This window comes from Selaginella moellendorffii, unplaced genomic scaffold (assembly GCF_000143415.4).
Source record: "Selaginella moellendorffii unplaced genomic scaffold, v1.0 SELMOscaffold_130, whole genome shotgun sequence".
NCBI lineage: Eukaryota > Viridiplantae > Streptophyta > Lycopodiopsida > Selaginellales > Selaginellaceae > Selaginella > Selaginella moellendorffii.
This window is the reverse complement of record NW_003314391.1, coordinates 109,392-129,052: the sequence shown is the minus strand read 5'-3', so window position 1 is coordinate 129,052 and position 19,661 is coordinate 109,392. Positions and strand designations below refer to the sequence as shown.

Below are 19,661 nucleotides of genomic sequence, written 5' to 3'. Positions count from 1 at the left end.
ATCCCTCCATCGGGATCTCTTTGCTCAAAGGAAAGAGGATCATCCACCGGCGAGTGACAAACGTAGACGACGACGCTACCACGTACCGAGCAACAAGCGTGGAGGCTCCGGTATCTTCTAAATGGCTCGCAAAGATAAAGTATCCTTCATCTTTGGAGGAATTTATGTGCTTTTCGATTTTACGTCTACCAGCTGGACACACTGGATAATCTTCGCCATTCTATCTATGAGAAATCGATGTCTCGAGCGGTCTTGCCCCAAAAAGGGTGTCTAAGTTTCGATCCCATTTATAATCTAGCAAATTAAACGAAACACGCAAACTCCTAAAAATGTCACCGCTGGAACGTTGAAAAATCATAAACTGAGCTAAATTTCAATATTTACGTGTATAGTAATGTAGTCGACGTAGAAATTTTGCATTCTAGCCGCAATGTGGAGTCATGTACTAGCTGAATCGTCAAGATAAGCGTCGCTCCCAGGACTATATAAACAAGGCCTTTCCAGAGCTCAACTCATCTCTAGTTAAAGTTGTTTACTCATTTTCTTCTTGGTTATTTCTTGTTCTATCTCATTAGCTCTTGCAGGTCAAACACATGAAGAGCAATAAGTACTACCCACAGTCAAATGAGCAGGCCAAGTCTAGCAACAAAGTCCAAGACTATCTTCTTGAAACTTACCAAACTTACCAGGCGCCTGTAGACGGACAGCCTGCAAACCAGTCAAGCTGCTGTAACGCACTCCACCGCCTCACTCGGGATCATTTCTAATCCGTATAAGGCAAGCAGAAACTCGCTTATGTACAAGAGATCGCATGAACCCTCCCCTTTAGTCAGACCGAGAGGACTGCCTGTTAACATAGGCATCATCAACAACGAAAAAGTCAAGCAGCAACTTACCTGCCACTGAAAGCTCATAGAGACTTCTGGTTTTGCCACTCCCGGAAGCATTTAGCAGCACGCAATACTTGGCTTCAGCAACCCGAACATGATCCTCAATTGCCTTGGCCTGGTAGGCAACATCCTCCAGTCCGTTCCATAACAGATCTGCCTGTTCCTTATTGTGGAGACTTTCCCGGAGCATCCAGGAAAGTCGCTCTTAAAACTCTCCAGAGGTGGAAATCTGTCCCAACTGACGCCGATAACATCGTCCCAGGCGGCGTCCAAACATTTAATCACTGCAAACAAACGAATCCTCGAGTCAAATCTACCATTTGAAATGCAAAGGGCTTAGCAATTTCTTACAAGATCCGCCGATATTATGGGGCACTGCAAGAAACACGTTAGACTTCAAAGTCGAAATGAAATTTCAAAGGGGCTTTAGAACACAGATCTGGTACTCGACAAAAAGGGCTATATGAAAATAGAAAGCAGAACAAACGCAAGAAACACAGATATGGCTTGAAAAGTAGCAGATCACGAAATAGGAATACCAAGAACTCAGACTTCCGCACAGATCGGGGCATATACAAGGAAACAAAAGGCTTTTGCAATTGCTTACCAGATCCGCCGATTCCATAGGGCTCTGCAACATAGGAAACGTGTAAGAATATTTGAAACGGGAAAGCACAGGCTTACCAGGCAGGAAAGTTTTCAGTGCAACAATGAGCATATCCTGCTTCGCGGCCTCAAAAGACTCAGTATCAGTAAACCCATTCGTGGCGAGCTTTGCCAGGTCGGCATCAGTGAACTTGGAGAATTCTTTCTCAGAAATCTTGTCACGCAGCACAGCCTTCAACTCCTCTATCTCTACATCCATTGGAAACCTGCTCACGCCCTAACCTTAATATAAGCTAATAAGCGGTATATTCGCGGATTTTTTCTGTGTTCTGTGCCACTTGTCACATGCAGCTCCTCTGTACACGATTGAGTATCCATGGCTCGCTCCCTTGATTCCAATCTAGGGCACTCATCAAACAGTGCAGTGAGATGATAGAACTGTGTTTTGGGTAAGTAAAATTTCTTTTGCTGGATAAGCTTTTTTGGAAGGGTTAGAGCCGATGACACTCTTGTTCTTTCCTTTTAAATGCCACCCCTCTGCAAACAGCATTAACATTGTTTGAGATTGAGAGCAAGCTCTTTGAGGAGGTCCAAGTTGAGAGATTGCAAGGGAGTTTTCTACTTCTTAAACTATTTTATTTGTTTGACTTTGGAAGTTCTTGGCTTACTTTGCAAAACATCAAAATTCAGAGGAGCAAACGAGGAGCTATAACTGAGTGTTCCATGGAAACAATTATTTGCTAACAATTGCTAATGATTTTGTTGCTGTAGAGCCTTGTAAGCTTTGTTTGGCACCGGTCATGGGATGTAAAAGAACTGCAGCAGTTGCTATTGGGTGTTTACAAGCAACTTTAGCATAGGTTTTCAGCTCCCCACTTCACATGACCAGTTCCATTTGCAAATGAGGTAAATTTAACTTCTATGTTTTGGAACTTGTATTTTCTAATATTTAGATGTGCAGTGGAAATGATAAATCACCTGAGGCCTGGATCTGATGAAAGTTGCATCATACTCTGAGAAAGTCCCAAGTGCAGGGTAGCTTAGTGAAGTGTTCAAGAGTCAGCTCTAGTTCCCTCGGGAGATCGAATGGTCAATACTCTTAGTCCAAGTGTGGGTGGCACTACCTACTTGGATACCTGGCATGGCTCAATAGAACCTCGCTCTAAGCCCATAGTTAGAGCACCCAAAGGTGGAATGCAGGGAGAGTACACATGAGGCTCATGTAGGGCCATGGTGTTCCGAAATGCTATCCCAAAGGCCGAGACTGTGGAAAGGAAGAAGAGCAGTCCTCTGGTGTAGTGACCAAGGACACAGTCGTGTGGTGAGGAAGTCCTAGAGGACTACAGGACTTAGTGGTCGGGCCTGTGGGCCTTGATCCAGTGGCAATGTTGGCGAACATAGCCATGGGCAAAAAGGGATTTGGTGGGGACCAGAAAGGGGATATTAGGGAAGGTTATTTCCCATGTTTGCGGGCATCCTAAGGATGCTAAAGAGTGAATCTGGGATGATCACTCATGGACGGATGGCCTAGTCTTTGAGAGACGGGATTGTGATGTAGGTGGTGTTAGACCACCGGTGTGACCAAGGTGAATAAGCATGGCCTTAGCGTAACGGGCTGATATGTCGGTGGTACCTTGGGGTGTCGATCTTGGGATTTGACACGTGGAGCACTTGGACCAAGTGCAATGGTTGAGTGGCATGGATGCTATTCTTGGGGCTAACAAGTCCTTAAGTCCAGAATAGGACTTACGGAGGTTGTGAGTGAGACTCCTCCTAATGGTCGAAGAGGTGGTTAAGTGATTAAAGTAGAATAGAAAAATTAGTCGTTTACAATTTGGTATTGAAGCTGTTCCTTAGTCCGACTTTTATTGGTGGCCAAGTATATCACCACTTGTATTGGCATCGGAAGGTCCTAGGATCGGGCCTATCCTAGAAGAATAACATGTCAGAAGGACATGGCTCCCCACTATAATTTATGTGTGAATTTGTATGCAATGTGGTCGATAAAAAAAGGCTAATAAGGGAATGACTTTGGGATCTTGGGAATAGTATAAGGTTTTACTCAGAGAGTTGAGGGTGTGATCCAGATGAGTGTTTGATTTAGCAAACTGACTAATATAGTTGTGGTAAACAACTATAGCTGGGATCACAAGAAAGATAGAGACTCCAAAATAATAAAGGAGTCACAAAATTATCCTCATATAATTGAGGTTTGTGCTCATGAATTTGAGACTGGAATTGACAACCATAAGAGGTCAAGTATGGATGAGGACATGAGTCCTTGAAATGGTAGTCGGGGCTACCTTTTATAAATGCTGAAATAAACCCAAGGAGTTGGGGGTGTGCTCAAAGGATGAGTCGGTATTCTCATTATATGGACTGATAGTCCTAAGGGGTAACAGTAGCCCACAGGAACGGAAAATACTCAAGTGTTGGAGTAACACTTGCAAAGATGGTCCTTATAAATAGGACATGAATACATGAAGTTGTATTCCAACGAGTTGGCACCTTGAAATGGGATTTTACGGGTCATTGATTTGGCAAAAGTTCAAAAATGCTAGATGACTCAAGTAGAGTCAAGAAATGGTCTTAAGGGATTGGAAAAAGCATTTGGACTGAGGTGTATTGTGCCCCATGAAGGATGGGGAGGATTTTAAAATCTAAATATGAGAACAAGAGGTATTTCATTGGTGGCAAAATGTGCTATGCTAAAATCGTGGGAAAGAGTTTCCCGGAAGAAAACAACTTTGACACAAAGTAGTGCGTAAACTCTATAATGCAGTGCTAAAAGATAGTTGGCATAAGAAACAACCATATTAGTCTTGGCAAAAGACCTAGACACCAGTAAAAAGTGTTATAGAAGTAGGCTCGTAGAGCCGATGGCGTGGAAACACCGAATGTGCCAAGGTGTGTTACCTTGAGGTCAAGTTGGCGAATTCATGAGAACCCCTTCTAAAGGAATCCCAATGAAAATGGGAATGGCATAGCATAAGCTGGAAAGCATGTGGTTAGAGTGTGGCAACCCAAATAATGATGGAGGTGTGGAAGCACTAGCAATGAGTTGTAGGACTTAACAATTATGAGGCAACTAAGCAAAAGGTGCAAAATAATTGGTTAAATTGGTAGAAAGTAACTACTTAAGACTTATTATTGGGATAAGGAAGTTAAATATACCTTTATAAGGGAGAAATTACTTATGTTGCGATATAGTAAATCAATGTCATAAAAGGAGTGTTCATTGCCAAAGAAGGCCATCATTAGACAAACACTCTAAAACACCAGGAAGTGGTGTTTGGTGTCGCAAGGGCATTAGATAAGGCCCAAGGGACTAAGTCCCCCATTGTTCTTAGGACTCAAAACATGAAGCCCGTTTAGCTTTGGAAATCCGTTTGATTTCCACATTTGTATGAGGGAGAATGACATAACCTTTATGTGCTAAAGGTGGTGGTGGAATATAGAATATTCCATATGAATATTTGCTGATTCAATGAGTCCAGCCCTAAAGATGTAGGGTGGTTTGGGGCCATATGCTCCTCCCGCGTGTTCATTTCACATTTGCTTCATCGCAATCAAGCATTTTCGAGGGTTCCTTTTAAATTCTCCATCATGAAAAGAACAGTGATGGATCTTTAAGAGAAGACGACGGAACGAGCGGAAGAACAGCTCGGCATTCTCAAAACTGACTGGATCTGAGCTAGCTTTGCTTGCGGCTTACAGCATTTTAGCTGATAAATTATGTTAAAAAATGCAGAAAACATTAATATATATGATGATTGGCCATTTTTACTGGAGGGGTCCAACTTGGAGCTTGGGGTAATTCAAATTACCTTATGGGCTTGATCCAGAAGTCTGCCTAGCTCTGCTTCCATGAAATCTGATCTTATTCACAATCATCAAAAAGAGCCATTCACAAACATCAAAAGATGGTCTTCCTTACGTGACTGCTATGAATCCCAGAGCTTCATGAGTGAATAAAAAACCTGATGTGGCCTCAATGAATTCAGAAATTTTTGTGACAGATAAAAAGTATTCCAGGTTACTTATAAAAAGTATAAAAAGTATAAACAGGTTACTTATAACAAAAGACAAGTGATTTCATTAAATGAAAACTAACTTGGAGACAGGTGGTGAAACAGAAAAGCCCTTTGTTTTAGAGAGATTAAACAGGTGTTTATAGACAAAACATAAGATAAAAATTAATAGACACAAAACTAATATTAATTAATTCATGTTAATCAATCAATCAATTTATTTCAATGGTCTACTAGGAATATTCTTAGACTAAATTATAACCGTAAACCCATTTGAGATTGTTTATTCGTATATTTGAGACAACAATGGGACCCTACTCATTCTTTGCCATCTACAAACCATTGCGCGCCCAGCTACTTGCACCCTGGAAACTTTGTTTTTGACATTTAACTCCTTTAAACCATGACAGTTAACCAGCTCCAGATTCATTAAGCATGGGGTTAAACACGTTGCCAAAGCACGGTAAGATGCGCGTTTGGCTCAGCAACAAGATTCTTTGTGGAAGCACCAGCGCTACAAGAGCTGAGGATTGTACCAGGTTGATTACACACTGGCATGGGTGTATATTAGTGGGATTAAGCACCTGACGTGAACTTGTTTGTTTTGCTTGGATGGTTTACGTCAATCATCTGTCAATCCCGGCACTTACACATTCAAACTTGATGGGCCTTGTGTGTTTAAGCCAATCATGGCCAAGTTCATGTTGGACGTCTTGCCCAGCGAATCAAGCCTCCCAACTTAAAAAGGAACTTGTGATTTCTTGTCAAGTGTTTATTTCTCCGCTGGTTTGCTGGATTTGAAGATCAGTGCTGGTCATTTTGAAAGCGGTACTGGAGCAATGCAAGATATTCGTATCTAAATACCTAAAGATCCCAAGCTCTCACCAGATCTAGATGATAAGCAGCGCTGGCCTGGATATATGTGCCACCTACCTTGGTACCCGTCCATCCACACGAAACTCACAAACACGTCTCAAAAAGTAGTCAGTACTTTTGTTGTCAAGTTATGTTTATTAGGTCTACGGATTCCAAGCTTTACAGCTGGAAAATATCTAGAGAATCGAATATAGACCGTACCATAGTCATGTCTTGGTTTGGGACCAGTATACCATCGGGCATGTCGCGACTCGAGTCTGTGACATATGGTGACATATATCAGATATGCGGCTGTGAGCGTATATCAATATATGTGGCGCACAGCCTTCGCTTGGGCCCAGTGTCACTATAAGGCCAGCCAAGCTAGCGACTATAAAACCCACTTTGCATTCGTTTCTCTGCAGATCCAAGAAAATGTTTCGCCTTGTTCTCATCACTCTTCTTCTGCTCTTCCTAGTCGCAAGAAGCGCCGAGCAGCAGGATGATCTGGTTCGAACCATCAGCAGTGGCGGGGACAAAGTGACGGTGGACTTGAAGCCCTTCTCAATCCGCAGTCCCAACTTTGGCGTGCTAGTGCAGAATGACACTGGCAGCTTTCTCTCATACGACAACATCCCACCTTCTCGTACGTACCTGGGTTCAGTAAGAGACCACCCCGGTGCCATGGCCACGGCCTTGCTCAACGTCAACGGAACTCTGCTTTGTCGAATCAGCTTCGAGAACGGGGTGGAGTGGAGCAGCACCGGAGGCGAGGCCTCGGTGAGGGGAACCACGGGTTGGAACTCGAATCCCCAGTGGCCAACCAGCCTCGTTCCTGCTTCTAAATCCGACGCTGTACTCTTCGTAGCGGAAGTCGGAGTGGATGCTACTTACTTGTACTACCTTTCAACAGGTTCCAGCGTCGAGAACACAGTGAACATGGCAGAGTTCTCCATCCTGTCTGCGAATATGCCCTTCCTCCGAGATGCTTCCATTCTTCACACGATTGGGAAAGTGGTGATCCGTGCAAGTCAGTCCCAAGATCCATATGAAAACCCCAAGACCGGAGTCTTGCTCGACAGGGTGGAGAAACAATGGAGAGGTGCCATTGCTTCCGTGGTAGGGAACACTCACAAGCTCTGCTTGGTTGCCCATCCTCGGGCTAACGGAGGCCTGGCATGGGTAGCAACGGCGGCTAAGCCGGTGGGATACTCGGCCATCAGCGCTACTGCAAACGGAGATTTCACGGTCATCTGGCGGCACGAGGCTGGTCACAACTGGGGATCTAGCCACTACGAAGGTGGTGGACGGCCCGAGGGACCGACTATCATGTCCGACAACCAGCTCTCCCGTTTCTCGTCTTCCGAGCTTGCCAAGATCCTGCGCTACAAGTCTGGTGTTCCTCGCCTTGCAAGCAACATTACGGTTGCCCGTCCACCCCGTGCGAATATGGATGCGATCGACATCCCGCAGAATTGCACCTGTTGCTCTTGCTTCAAGAGCCTGGACGTTCTGGCCAACGATCTGGATGCCGACGTCAAATCACTCACGATCGCCTTGGTCCAGTCTCCTTCGGCTTTGGGCAGTGCCACTAGCATCTCAAACTCTAGCAGGAACCAGATTACTTACACGCCGTCTTTGGCAGCAGGATTGTTCCTCGACCATCTCAAGTACACTATCCAGAATTCCCTCTTGAGAAGCTCCACAGGATATGTAACCCTCCGTCCCGCTTCTCTCCTGGGCTGGTGGAAGATGGATGAGACGAGCGGCTCCAAAGTGCAAGATTCGTCTGGGCATGCAGCGAATGGGGAACTCAAAGGAGGATCCTGGAACAACGGCAATGGGCTTTCCTTTGGAGGTGCAGGGACGGTGTCACTCGGTGCAAGTCCCTCCATCAGAGGCAAGACATCCTTCTCCATCGCCTTGTGGATATATGTTACCAGTACTTCAGAACAAGTCATCATCCAGCAAAGGAGTCCACCGAGCAGCATCACAAGTGGCTCCGACGGAGGATATCAGCTCAGTCTGTTTGAAGGCAAGCCCCGGTTCTGGGTGTGTTCGGACTCCGGAGATCAATTCAGATTCTCTGCCTCAGCTGCCATCAACGACGGTGGATGGCACCACATCGTAGCCGTTCGTGATCAGGCCGAGGGCCAGATCTACATTGATGGCAAGCTATCGGCCTCTGCAAGCGGCGACATCAAGTATTTGGATGTAACTATCCCCGTGTTCATGGGTGCTGATGCGCGCGACAACACCTCATTCCTCACGGGTTCCTTGATGGGGGCAAAGATCTACAGCCGAGCTCTAGAACAGGAAGAGATCAGGTATCTCAGCACCTGGCCAGAAGCTCTCGTGGCATGGTGGAAGCTGGATGACAAGAGTGGAGTCTCTGCAAAGGATTCGTCCTGGAACGGAGCAACCGGGAGCATCGAGGGATCAACGACGTGGAATCCCGACGGCGGACTTACCTTCGACGGCGCTGGCAAGGTGGCGCTAGGAACAAAACCCTCTCTGTCTGGCAAGACATCCTTCTCCATCCATGCGTGGGTGAAGGTGCCCCCAAGTGCTGGTAAAATTTCACGAGCGATCATCATCCAGCAAAGGAGCCCGCAAAGCAGCACAACAAACGGTTTCAATGGCGAATACTTGCTCTACTTGGTCCATGGCAAGCCTCACTTCTTTGTGTATGGGAATTCTGCGACTCAGTTCGACTTCTCTGCGTCTTCTGCCATCAACGACGGCGAGTGGCACCACATTGTGGCCGTGCGTGATAACGGTGTGGGGCAGATCTACATTGATGGCGAGCTGTCAGCTTCTAAAAGTGGCACTGTGGTGAGGAGCTTGGATGCATCTATCCCGGTGTTTCTGGGTTGGGATTCTCGCTCGGGCAATTCCTTCTTCACAGGTTCCTTGAAAGGTGTCAAGATTTATAACCAGGCTGTGGCACCCAACTTTGAGGCCGAGCGTAACACCATGCTCTTGGCATCAGCATAAATACCATATATATGCTATGTATTGTGATATATTTTGAATATATATTAAATATATTGAATATTAAATATATCTAATAAATACTATAATATTTATTTCCTTCCAAAGGAACAGGAATTTGCCCGCAATTTCTGATGCTTTTCGCCTCAGCGAAAACACCATGTAATCTGCTTGTTCGAATGTATGGGAGCGAAGATTCGACAGAGTCCGAGGTCCAAGCAATGCAGGTTTAGAGATTACTTCCCAAACGCAAACGACTACTCTAGTAAAGTCAAATTTGAATTTTGACAAAAAGAAGCAAAAAATTCACGAGCTGAATGACCCACTGGAGTCTCAGTAAGCGGGCGTGATCGGTTCAAGCAGGAAGAATATCCCTCAAACAACGTGCAATTATTTTTAAAAATTATATAAAATGTCTTCTACTTTAGAGTTCTTCAGTGAAAATCCGGCTGGAAGGCTTCTGCAATGAATTGGTACGTATCCGATAATCGTTGGATTCGTCCGGTTCTTTTCTGATCATTTTTCTTCGTTTTTGGTACAGTTCAAGGTGGATTGAGTGAGAGCTCATAAATGCGAGTTCCTTTTCTGTTCAATCATACAAGGTTGTGATCAGGATGAACTGGACACCGACTAGATGCGCAAGTCTAAGGGTTCTAGTCGCCTACTGCTTCGTCCACATACCACGAATCAGGTGTGAACTAGATTTAGTTTGTAAATTGTGGATGAAGGTTTCGGAAATTTGCTACAGTAGTAAATCAGGTTTCTCAAGTTGGTCACACTGGACGTTTGATGAGGTAATTGGATATCTTTTAATTTTCCAAGAATGTTGCAATTTGATATATAATCAAGCAGATTATACTGAATCTCGGTGCCATGAACTCAACCCTTTGCTTTTGATGAGGTAAACCTTCTTCCGTTCTTTAGTTTTTTGTTATTAGTTGATCTTCAGTCACTCATAATAGATCAGTATTGTCATCCATTGCCTAAATGAACTGTTCTATCTCCTCATCGAGATCACAAAGGCAGCGTTTGGTGCAGACAAAAGCTCACAGCAGAAGCCCTAAATCCGTAAATAATCAGCACTTCCTTGGTTTTTTTCTGATAAGCTTTCCCTTACTAAGTGCAATTGATGAAGAACATGAAGAAGCTCTTGGATCCTAAAGGCATTCTCAACCCTTACAACGTTCTTGCGTAATAGTCGAGAACTTTCAGAAAATCTTCGACAAATTCTGAAAATACATTTTTCTAAAAATCGATTTCAAAACAAGCTCAAATTGTCCTGAATGTTACTTAAAAAACATTTACGTTTTTGGTCGCACCAAAATGGCGGCAGGATTTTTCCGGCCGTACCTGCAACAGGAAAAATCCTGCCGCACCTTCTAGCATCGACTTGGTGAGCGCATTCAGTGCCTTGGGCCGCACTCGTCTCCACCAGAATGAGAGGAGACATTCTTGATTGTTGATCCATAGTTGAAGACTGCTCACTAATTCCTCAACTCACCTGGATGATCGATCGACGCCGCGAATACAAATGCACCGCCATAGCCAGGCTAGGGCCTACTTAATAGGTTTTACGGTTCTATACTTGGAATAATCTCCAAATAATTAGGTAAACCTATCCCCAGGTTCGAATCCTGGCATAATTTTTTTGTTTTAGTTTAGTTTAGCTGACTTGTACTAAAATACGCTTTAAAATCGTATAGTTTATCAATATTAACTTAGGGCAAGAGGCATCAAAATTTGACTTTCAGACTCACAAAGCAAGACCGATCCGGCCAAAGAAAACAGAAAACATGTCTCGTCCGGCAACTTGCTAAAGGTTTCCATGGCGTGCCTGGGATACCCGTTCTGGGCATACCCAGCCAGCATTGTGTTCCAAGAAGCAATGGCTTTCCGGGTCATCTGCAGCTGAAATGCCGATGCTTGAGTCATATCTCCGACTTGGACATAAGTGGCCAGCATCGCCGTCCACGACACAGAGCTCCACTCGGGCATCATTTCCTCCGATCCTTTGAGATCTCTACAGAAGCAGAACACACGAAATACGTCCCGCTGAGGCATCACACCGAAAATCTGACTAGCCTCGTCTGCGTGACCGTTCCGGGCATACAACATCAGCATCGAGTTCCACGACACCAGATCCCGCTGCGGGGATTCCTCGAACACCGCCCTCTCCTCCTCCACGCAATTCATCATCCTGGTGTTCTACGCGGAAAGCATGACATTCCACGAAACCAGATCCCTCACCGGCAATTCGAAACGAAACATCTCCTTGGCTCTGTCCAGATGCCCATTCCGGGCATATCCAGAAAGCATCCAGGCGGCCAGGTTCCAGTTTGCGGCGAACTCTCTACTCGGCCGTCGTTGTCAGGCGGAGCAGTTAAACTGGGAACGTAGGCAACGTTCCATACGGACTCTTCTCGGTTCACGTTCCAACGAGGGACGTGCAAATGCCAAGCACGAGTGTCCAGATTGAAGGCCACCGGTCGGTCCAACAAGTGGAGAAAGAGCATGTTGTTAGCCCGTTTGCAAGGAAGCAGGTGATGGGGCTCCACGTTCCTGCACAAGCCTCTCACATCGATGCTGGACACAATCGTCCACTCCAGCCGCTGCTCATCAGCTTCTTCATCGGCCGCCTCCACGATGACCATCCACTTTGGAGCGAAGCAAGGCCTTGCGAAGGGCACACCACCAGCGTGTTTTCCCACAACCACAATGCCTGCTGCCATCAGCTTGGACCGGTACATGAACGGGTCCAGCCTGCCATACACCGATCCGGCATCATCCGAACCTCCTTCCGCCGGCAGTGGGGGCAACGACTTGAAATGCCAAAACGCCCATGCGTCCCTTGCCCGGCTGTAGCCCCTGATTGTGGAGCCCAAACTCACTGAGTCGCAACAGGAGGCGCGTATTGCACGTCCACCTGAAAAAACACCCGGTAATTCGTGGTGGTTCTGGTTCGTGGGGCACCTGCCATCCTCGTCGGACACCCAAAGAGACACCGACACATAGCCCAACACGACTAAGTTGCAGGAGCCGCAGAACAGCAAAAACTTCCCCTGCAACCGTCTTGGGCAACCGCTTCAAGGCGCCAGTCATGGGGTTCATGACTGAAAACCAACTTGCATCATTGGACGTGACAATTCCTGCTGACATATCGAATAAAGACAATAATGCGTCAGGACAAGGGAGAGGCATGATATCTTTGTTGTGTTCACTCTTTTTAAGCAAGAAGGGTTGGGGGGAAGCTGCCGAAGCAAGGGAAGGATTCATAGCTGAGGTATGCCTGTCTTGATGCGTTTACACATATCATCATCTAACTGCTGGACTATGCCCAGACTGAAGTAGAAGAAGACCAACGAAAAAGAAGGAACGAAGAAGGGCCAACGTGAGGCTGAAAATATGACTGTGGAAGCATACACAGCATTAGTGCTGGCTTTCATTAAGCATTATGTCCTTCCAGGCCAAATAACAAAATTACCTCGTCTCTTTGATCGCGAGCAGTCCTGCTTTGCAACAGGAGCTTGTGTCTTTCCAGCCACCATCTTTTGCAGCCCACTCCCTGCTCTTGCATGTCCCACACCATGGCCTGTAACTTCTTTGCCATGATCAGCCAAAGTGACTAGTCAATGTTGCAGATGAGTTTCTACCTGAACGTGCATGGAGATGACCATTGCATTGAAGATTCAGTCCTGAATCCTCTAAGTCATCCCTGGCAGCCGGTGTCCACTCACATGCTCTTCCACGGCCATCAGTTGATCACGGGTGGTCATCTGAACTTGTTCCAATCCATCTGTTTCTTCATTCACAATCACTACTGAGTCATCTGAAGATGCTGCCAGCTTCTCTGTGAGTCAGTGCTGGGAATTTCGTTTGCACTGATGTCTTTGCACTTCCCTGGCTCTCTACCTTTGGCAGTCTGGTATAAGGAGTTAAGAATACAACTCCATAAAGCAAATAACTTTACCGTCCATGTTCACGTTTGTCGTTGTAGTTCACACCCCATGACTTTTTTGAAGTTGACTGGATCGCACATCGCTCCCGGTCGTCAACTTTCAAGGAAACTGGACGTTGCCAATCTTTACCGAATAGAGCTGGTCTGTCTCAACATCCTCCTCTTCAACAATTGGACAGTGAGCAGGGTTGCCACATCAGTCGTGCGGTGCTGCTCTCTGGACGCAGAAACTCCCAAGGCATCACCTGACCAGCAGAGATTTCATTTGGCCGCCTTTGATCTACCTTCGGATGTTTCCTGCATCTGAGGTGTCCACATTAGAAAGAAGAGAAAGATCAGACAAGCAAAACCAGGACTGAAGTTTAGGGTCCTGGCAGGCGCAGTTAATTTCATGACTTCTCAATACTATCTCATACACATCCATACTCCCTGCTAACATCCGCCACCTTTGGAATTCCTGCCTGAATCGTTGCTTTCACGTAGAATTGGAAAGCAGTCGAAACGCTACCCTCGTACTTCTTCCAGTTTGTTTGGCTTGGGTTTATGTAGGACTTCGTACTTGTCAACCGAAATCCAACGTCGGGTACCGTACATAGATATTTAAGTTCTGATTTGAGAAGAGGTTCAGAAACTTCAGACCAAGCGCATCAATTTCCGTTCCACATCTTACCCACAGTCCTCCAACAAATGCAGGACGCGACCTCGATCTCGTACTCTATTCTCGTCGGACGACGCCCACACATTCCACAGTTGATCTCGATGCTTTGTCTGGACAATTCCTACAAATGCCATCAAAGAGTAAAACACCAATTGAAAGTCTTTGCAAAGAAGCTAATACGTTAACGTTACCTTCGCCATCTCCTCATAAAGAGAGCTAGTTGATCCTCTCGCCGTCCTGGGACGTCGAGCTGGGAACTGCATCATTGTTACCATACACCTTTACGTCGATCCAATCGTCCACACTAAATTGCTAGAAGAGCTGCACGAACCGGCACAATTTAACCCTCCAGATGCATATCTTTTTCAGGAAGTGACCATCTGCATGAGCCTCTTACGGTGATTTCCAGCCCGTTGATGGCCCCGATGATCGGCTGTGATCACTTCTCCATCTGAATCACCGGATCGGCAGATTCATCCTTCACATCCCCTTTGAAACTTCCTGCACGGCGGTCAAATCCTGCACCAAAGCCAAACAAAGATCGATGATCGATCTTGACTCAGCAGCAGAATTGCATTTACCACTCCAGAGCCGAAAGCCCTTCCGGAGCCAGATTCAGCTGCCTCGATTCTTCTCTGATAAGAAAGGAGGTTCAGGAGCTGACTTATCGCGGACATCCGACTCTCATGATCATCAGCAAACTTTGTACATTGAAATTCTGGCAAAGGCCGCAAGGTAAGCTTTGCAAGGTTTTTTAGTAAACAAATTAATCACAGTTTTTTGTAATAGTTTGCAAAAGCATCGCGATACAAGAAACTGCACAAGAAACTGCGCAACTCATGGAGATTGGAGCATCTCAACACTGCGTGAACTTTATCCGGATCAACTGTGGTTCCTGTTGCAGCAAGTCTAAATCCCAAGTTACCTCCGACAGCCCAAAGTCGCTTTTCTTAGGATGTAGAAATAATGTTTCATTCCGAAGCTTGTCGAGAACAGTCTCCAGATGACGAAAATGCTCCTCCACAAACTTGCTATATACCAAATATCGTCGAAGTAAATGGCGACGAACTTACCAATCTCGTTGCGAAATACATCGTTCATCATCCTCACAAATGTCGCAGGTGCGTTGCACAAACCAAAAGGCATGACTAACCACTCACACAGGCCTTCAGGTGTTGAGAATGCAGTCTTCCCAGTATTGTTTTGAGCAATGCACACTTGATGATATCCACTACGGAGATCCAATTTGTTGAACACAGAAGCGCCCGCAGCAAGATCGAAGAGGTCGAAGAGGTCGGAATAGGATGGCACTTGCGGATCAATATATCATTGATGAGACGAAAATCATTGCACATCCTCAAAGAACGTCGGGCTTTGGAACAAATAACAGCGGACTTGAGCAGGGTGAAACACTGCGCTGAATCAAACCTTTGGGACTCAGCAACTCTCGTACCTGTCATATCATCTCAGTCGCTTCTGTTTGCGACATTCTGTAAGGTCGATGATTTGGAAGTCTCGCTCCAGGAACAAACTCAATCTTGTTCAGATCGATAGCACGAATGGAAGTTCCTCAGGTAAAACATCTCGAAAGCGATTAACGACTGCCTGGATACGCTGACGATCAACAGCTGATAATCCATGTGCAGCAGTTTGAACGTGTTCAGAACTTTCGCTTCATTCTCTGAGATACGCCACAAAAGCAATGCCACCATTCTCCGATGTTAACGACCGGTTCTTTTGCAGAAATCAATAACGATTGTGGAGTTTTGTTTGTAGGTGACGACGCCCGCAGTAGCCACCTCTTATCGTCCTTCCTCAAAAAGTATGTATTTGCAAATGCGTCGTACTGAGGTCGCCTCATCCATTGATATGGTTTGCTGAGGATGATTCCCGCGACGTCCATCCAGAAGCGCTTCATCGGAGAACTGTTGATTGAAAACCAAACACGGGACTGTTGTGTGACTCGAAGAACATGGCTCTTCTGCAACCATTTGACCTCGTACGGTTGAGGGTGTGGTAGCAGCTTCAAACGTAAGCGTGGCACAACATCGGCAGAAATAAGATCACGCTAGAAGCCATTGTCAAATGTGACCGATACCAATTTATTGCACACTTGAGCTACCGCTGTGAACAAAGCCTCAGAAGCACTCGCATGGTTATTCAAGACGGCTACGCCCACAGATGGTCGAATCTGTTGTTATGGAGCAAAGTTCATAATACAATATTGCGTGTTGTTTGCGAAAGCGAGGTGGAGTTGCTGTGGGAGCATTATATGTGCCTGGTGGATCTGCTGGCTGGGGACGCTGCGGCTGGCTCCAGGACGCCGAGGAGCTCGTGGAGACGATGCCGTTCGAGCAGTGCGTCACGGGCTGGATGACGTTGCTGAGCGGGTGCCGGATACATGGCGACGTGGAGCGGGCGGAGCGCGCCGCGGAGATGGTGGGCGAGCTCGAGCCGGCGCGCAGTCCATCCTCATGCTTGGAGCTCTCGCAGAGAAGGACTGGGACATGATGAAGATCAAGCGACACCTCCAGTGAGGTGACGAGTTTCTTCTTTCTTCGAGGAGGATTATTTTAAAGCTTCCTTTTGTGGCATCGAGAAATCAGCCACTTAGTTGCTGGGATGGAAGCCATGGCTGCTACTACTGCTGCTGCTGCTCTAGGAGGCGAGATCTCGATGACCAACAAGACGAGGAGGAGGGAAGTTTTTGCGGCTCGGTCATCAAATGCATCGCCCAAGTCGGGCAATCAGGCACTGTGCTGTTCGAAGGGCTCTCCAACTTACATTCAAGAGTTTGAGAGCCGGAGCAGTGCAGACGAGGTAACTCTTCCAGAGCTCGAGCGAGAGAGCTTGACATTCCTTGTTTGTGCTGTTCCAGGTGAGGAGGGAGATCTTGAGCTGGTACGATCTGGGACTCACTTACAACTCGAGCGCCACGGTCGATCACGTCATCCGAAACGATCCCTCGCTCCTCCTCATGGTGGGCGATCTCACATACTCGGATCAATACATCACCAATGGCACTGGATCGCCCTGCTTTAGCTGTGCATTTCCAGACGCGCCAATCCGGGAGACTTATCATCCCCAGGGGAGGTGAGAGAGAGCAAGACTATAAATCCGCAATCCAATCCCTGATTTCCTTGCTCCCAGATTCATGGAGGAGGTGCCAACCACGAGATCGAGCCCCGGGCAAAACATACAAGGCCAGGTTCCAGCCTTTAGTACTCGTTCGATGTCGGCGGCATCCACTTCCTGATGCTGGGAGGATCGCGTCAACAGGCTCCTCACGCCCTGGATCGTGGCATCCGCCGTGGTACAATAGCTACAGCTCCCACTACCGCGAGGTCGAGTGCATGCGTCTCGAAATGGAGGAGCTTCTCTACAATGCCGGCGTCGACATTGTCCAATGGCCATGTAAATCCCTCTCTCTTCTCGATCTCGACAGGAATCCTTGGTGTTCTTCCAGGTCCATGCCTATGAGAGGATGAACAGAGTTACACTTACGAGCTGGACCCGCGCTCTACATCATGGTGGGAGATGGCGGCAATAGAACGAGAGTGGACACGGAGCACGCTGACGATCCGGGGAAGTGCCCCAAGCCTGAGGACAACGTCCCCCAATCCGGTGGAGTTTGTGCTCAAAACTTCGGCTCTGGGCCAGCGGCGAATCAATTCTGCTGGGACAGGCAGCCGGAATGGAGCACGCTGCGAGATGGAAGCTTTGGTCACGGCCTATTGGAGGTAACCCCGAGAGCTCAACCTCTTGATTTTGCTCTTTTTCTCTTTAGGTGAAGAACTGGTACCGCAACCAAGATGTGTATGGTGATAGTCACCTTGGAGACATTGTGAAATCACTGGAGTGCCGGAACTATCCTGCTTTCCAAGCTGACGAAAGATCGGGTGGAAACAGTGGAAGTCCCTCCAGGATCTTGGGAGCTCTAGCCATTTTGATGGCAACGCTTCTAGAATTTTGAAAGTGCAGAAGTTAATAAACATTAGCATATGAAAAGAATTATCGCGAGTGAATTCCAGTAAAATTGGAGAGGGAAAAGCTAACTGGAAGTCTGGTTTCCAGCCATCCAGTCAAAACTGCCGCTTTGCATGTCGACGTGGCGGTTCTTCAGTGCTTGACCTTTTCTCGGCAGCATATATACGATATCAACACAAACGCTGATCATATCATCGGTCTCTCTTTGATATATTTTCTTTGCAAGAGGAACTCTAGATCATGTCTCGCACACTAAGTTTTTTCTTTTTCGTCCTCTTGGTGGCTGCTACTGTGACCTCTCGGCCAGTGAAGAATGAAACAGGTACGCCTGTTCTTCAATCTCGATTGAATATGCGTCGATTGGATTTGATGATCTCTGTGTTTCTTTTGAAACATCATGGTCCATGTCTGCACTCGCTTGCATGTGTGTCTGTCCAAGCGTGTAACCTGATTCGTACGTGATTTAATCTTTTTGTCTTTTTTACGATTGCTAATCTGCTGGATTGGTCGCCATTGTCCAATTCCACCCCAAAAATTGCCGAACCAGAGGTAAAATAATCCTGTATTTGAAGACAATATTCTTGACATGTATGATCGTGTGTTGTCAATCATCTTTGGTGATCAGGAGCAGCAAGCCCATGTCGACTACATTTATGATTTTAATCCTTGATGAAACGGCACATTAATAAGGAGGGACCATAGACTTTAAAATTGTCATTTATTAGAAATAATATACCTTTAATATAAATCGATTTGTCTTTGTAGTATTTTCATTATACAAATTGAAAAAAAGTTGTACAAGTAAGTCTGTCTTAAAAGCCCCACAACTTCCGTGAGTAAGTTTTATTTGATTAGAACAGCGACACATACGTGCCAAACAAGGAGAGATCATGTGGGAGATCACTCAGTTATTCATCTTTCATCATATGGATATAATTTGATCATCCAAAAGGATCTAGCAGCACTGGAGAACTCCCTCGACGTTCTGGATGCAATCGTCGAGGTTGCGAGTGGAAGAGACGAGAACGCCATCCCCGCGGTTGCAACGGGCAGCCACGTTGAGCCCATTGAAGCTGATGTTGATGCATCGTGAGGCAAAGTTGGATGAGCAGTCGAGGACACCATTGCTGCTGCCCACGCAATTGTTCACATCGATGGAGGCGTTCCTCCTTTCCAAATTGGATGTGCTACAAATGGCTCTCATCACGGTCGAATTCCTGTCGAAGGTGATATCAGTGCAGGATCGAGAAAACTGGCAAGCCTGTAAGAGTAAGATATCCAAATTGTGAGCTTCTTGCGGGACAAGTGAATGAGAGTTTCTTACCTGGGTGATGGAGAGGGTCGAGACCAGCATACACAGGAAGAAAACCTCGCGAAATGCCATAATGAGATAGAACAAGAAATAACCAAGAAGAAAATGAGTAAACAACTTTAACTAGAGATGAGTTGAGCTCTGGAAAGGCCTTGTTTATATAGTCCTGGGAGCGACGCTTATCTTGACTACTCAGCTAGTACATGACTCCACATTGCGGCTAGAATGCAAAATTTCTACTACATCGACTACACTACTATACACGTAAATATTGAAATTTAGCTCAGTTTATGATTTTTCAACGTTCCAACACGGTGACATTTTTAGGAGTTTGCGTGTTTCTTTTGATTTGCTAGATTATAAATGGGATCGA

The 19,661-nt window shown here is 46.2% G+C and overlaps 2 protein-coding genes and 1 pseudogene across 2 annotated transcripts; 1 reads left to right on the top strand and 2 right to left on the bottom strand.

Annotated features, from left to right (window-relative positions):
- Window positions 1-503: 503 nt before the first annotated feature.
- On the bottom strand, window positions 504-1,755 carry LOC9651598. Its single transcript, XM_024665923.1, has 5 exons — window positions 1,575-1,755; window positions 1,498-1,521; window positions 1,242-1,265; window positions 897-1,174; window positions 504-847 (listed from the first exon to the last, which is right to left on the bottom strand). The coding sequence occupies exons 1-4, from the start codon at window positions 1,753-1,755 to the stop codon at window positions 948-950; spliced, it is 456 nt and encodes a 151-aa protein (XP_024521691.1). The 3' UTR covers window positions 504-847; window positions 897-947.
- Window positions 1,756-16,611: 14,856 nt separating this feature from the next.
- LOC9651378 lies at window positions 16,612-17,962 on the top strand (annotated as a pseudogene).
- Window positions 17,963-18,799: 837 nt separating this feature from the next.
- LOC9651377 lies at window positions 18,800-19,399 on the bottom strand. The gene is made up of 2 exons (XM_002992142.2): window positions 19,301-19,399; window positions 18,800-19,237 (listed from the first exon to the last, which is right to left on the bottom strand). Exons 1-2 carry the CDS (start codon window positions 19,358-19,360, stop codon window positions 18,932-18,934), a joined length of 366 nt encoding a protein of 121 aa, XP_002992188.1. The 5' UTR covers window positions 19,361-19,399; the 3' UTR covers window positions 18,800-18,931.
- Between the last annotated feature and the right edge of the window lie 262 nt (window positions 19,400-19,661).

Excerpts from the sequence above, each read along its gene's own strand:
- LOC9651598 (XM_024665923.1), bottom strand. The coding sequence starts at position 1,755 with ATGGATGTAGAGATAGAGGAGTTGAAGGCTGTGCTGCGTGACAAGATT. Across the intron at positions 1,522-1,574 it reads ACTGAAAACTTTCCTGCCTG|AGCCCTATGGAATCGGCGGA; the intron begins GTAAGCCTGTGC and ends CCTATGTTGCAG. Across the intron at positions 1,266-1,497 it reads CTATGGAATCGGCGGATCTG|TGCCCCATAATATCGGCGGA; the intron begins GTAAGCAATTGC and ends TGTTTCTTGCAG.
- LOC9651377 (XM_002992142.2), bottom strand. The coding sequence starts at position 19,360 with ATGGCATTTCGCGAGGTTTTCTTCCTGTGTATGCTGGTCTCGACCCTC. Across the intron at positions 19,238-19,300 it reads CGACCCTCTCCATCACCCAG|GCTTGCCAGTTTTCTCGATC; the intron begins GTAAGAAACTCT and ends TTACTCTTACAG.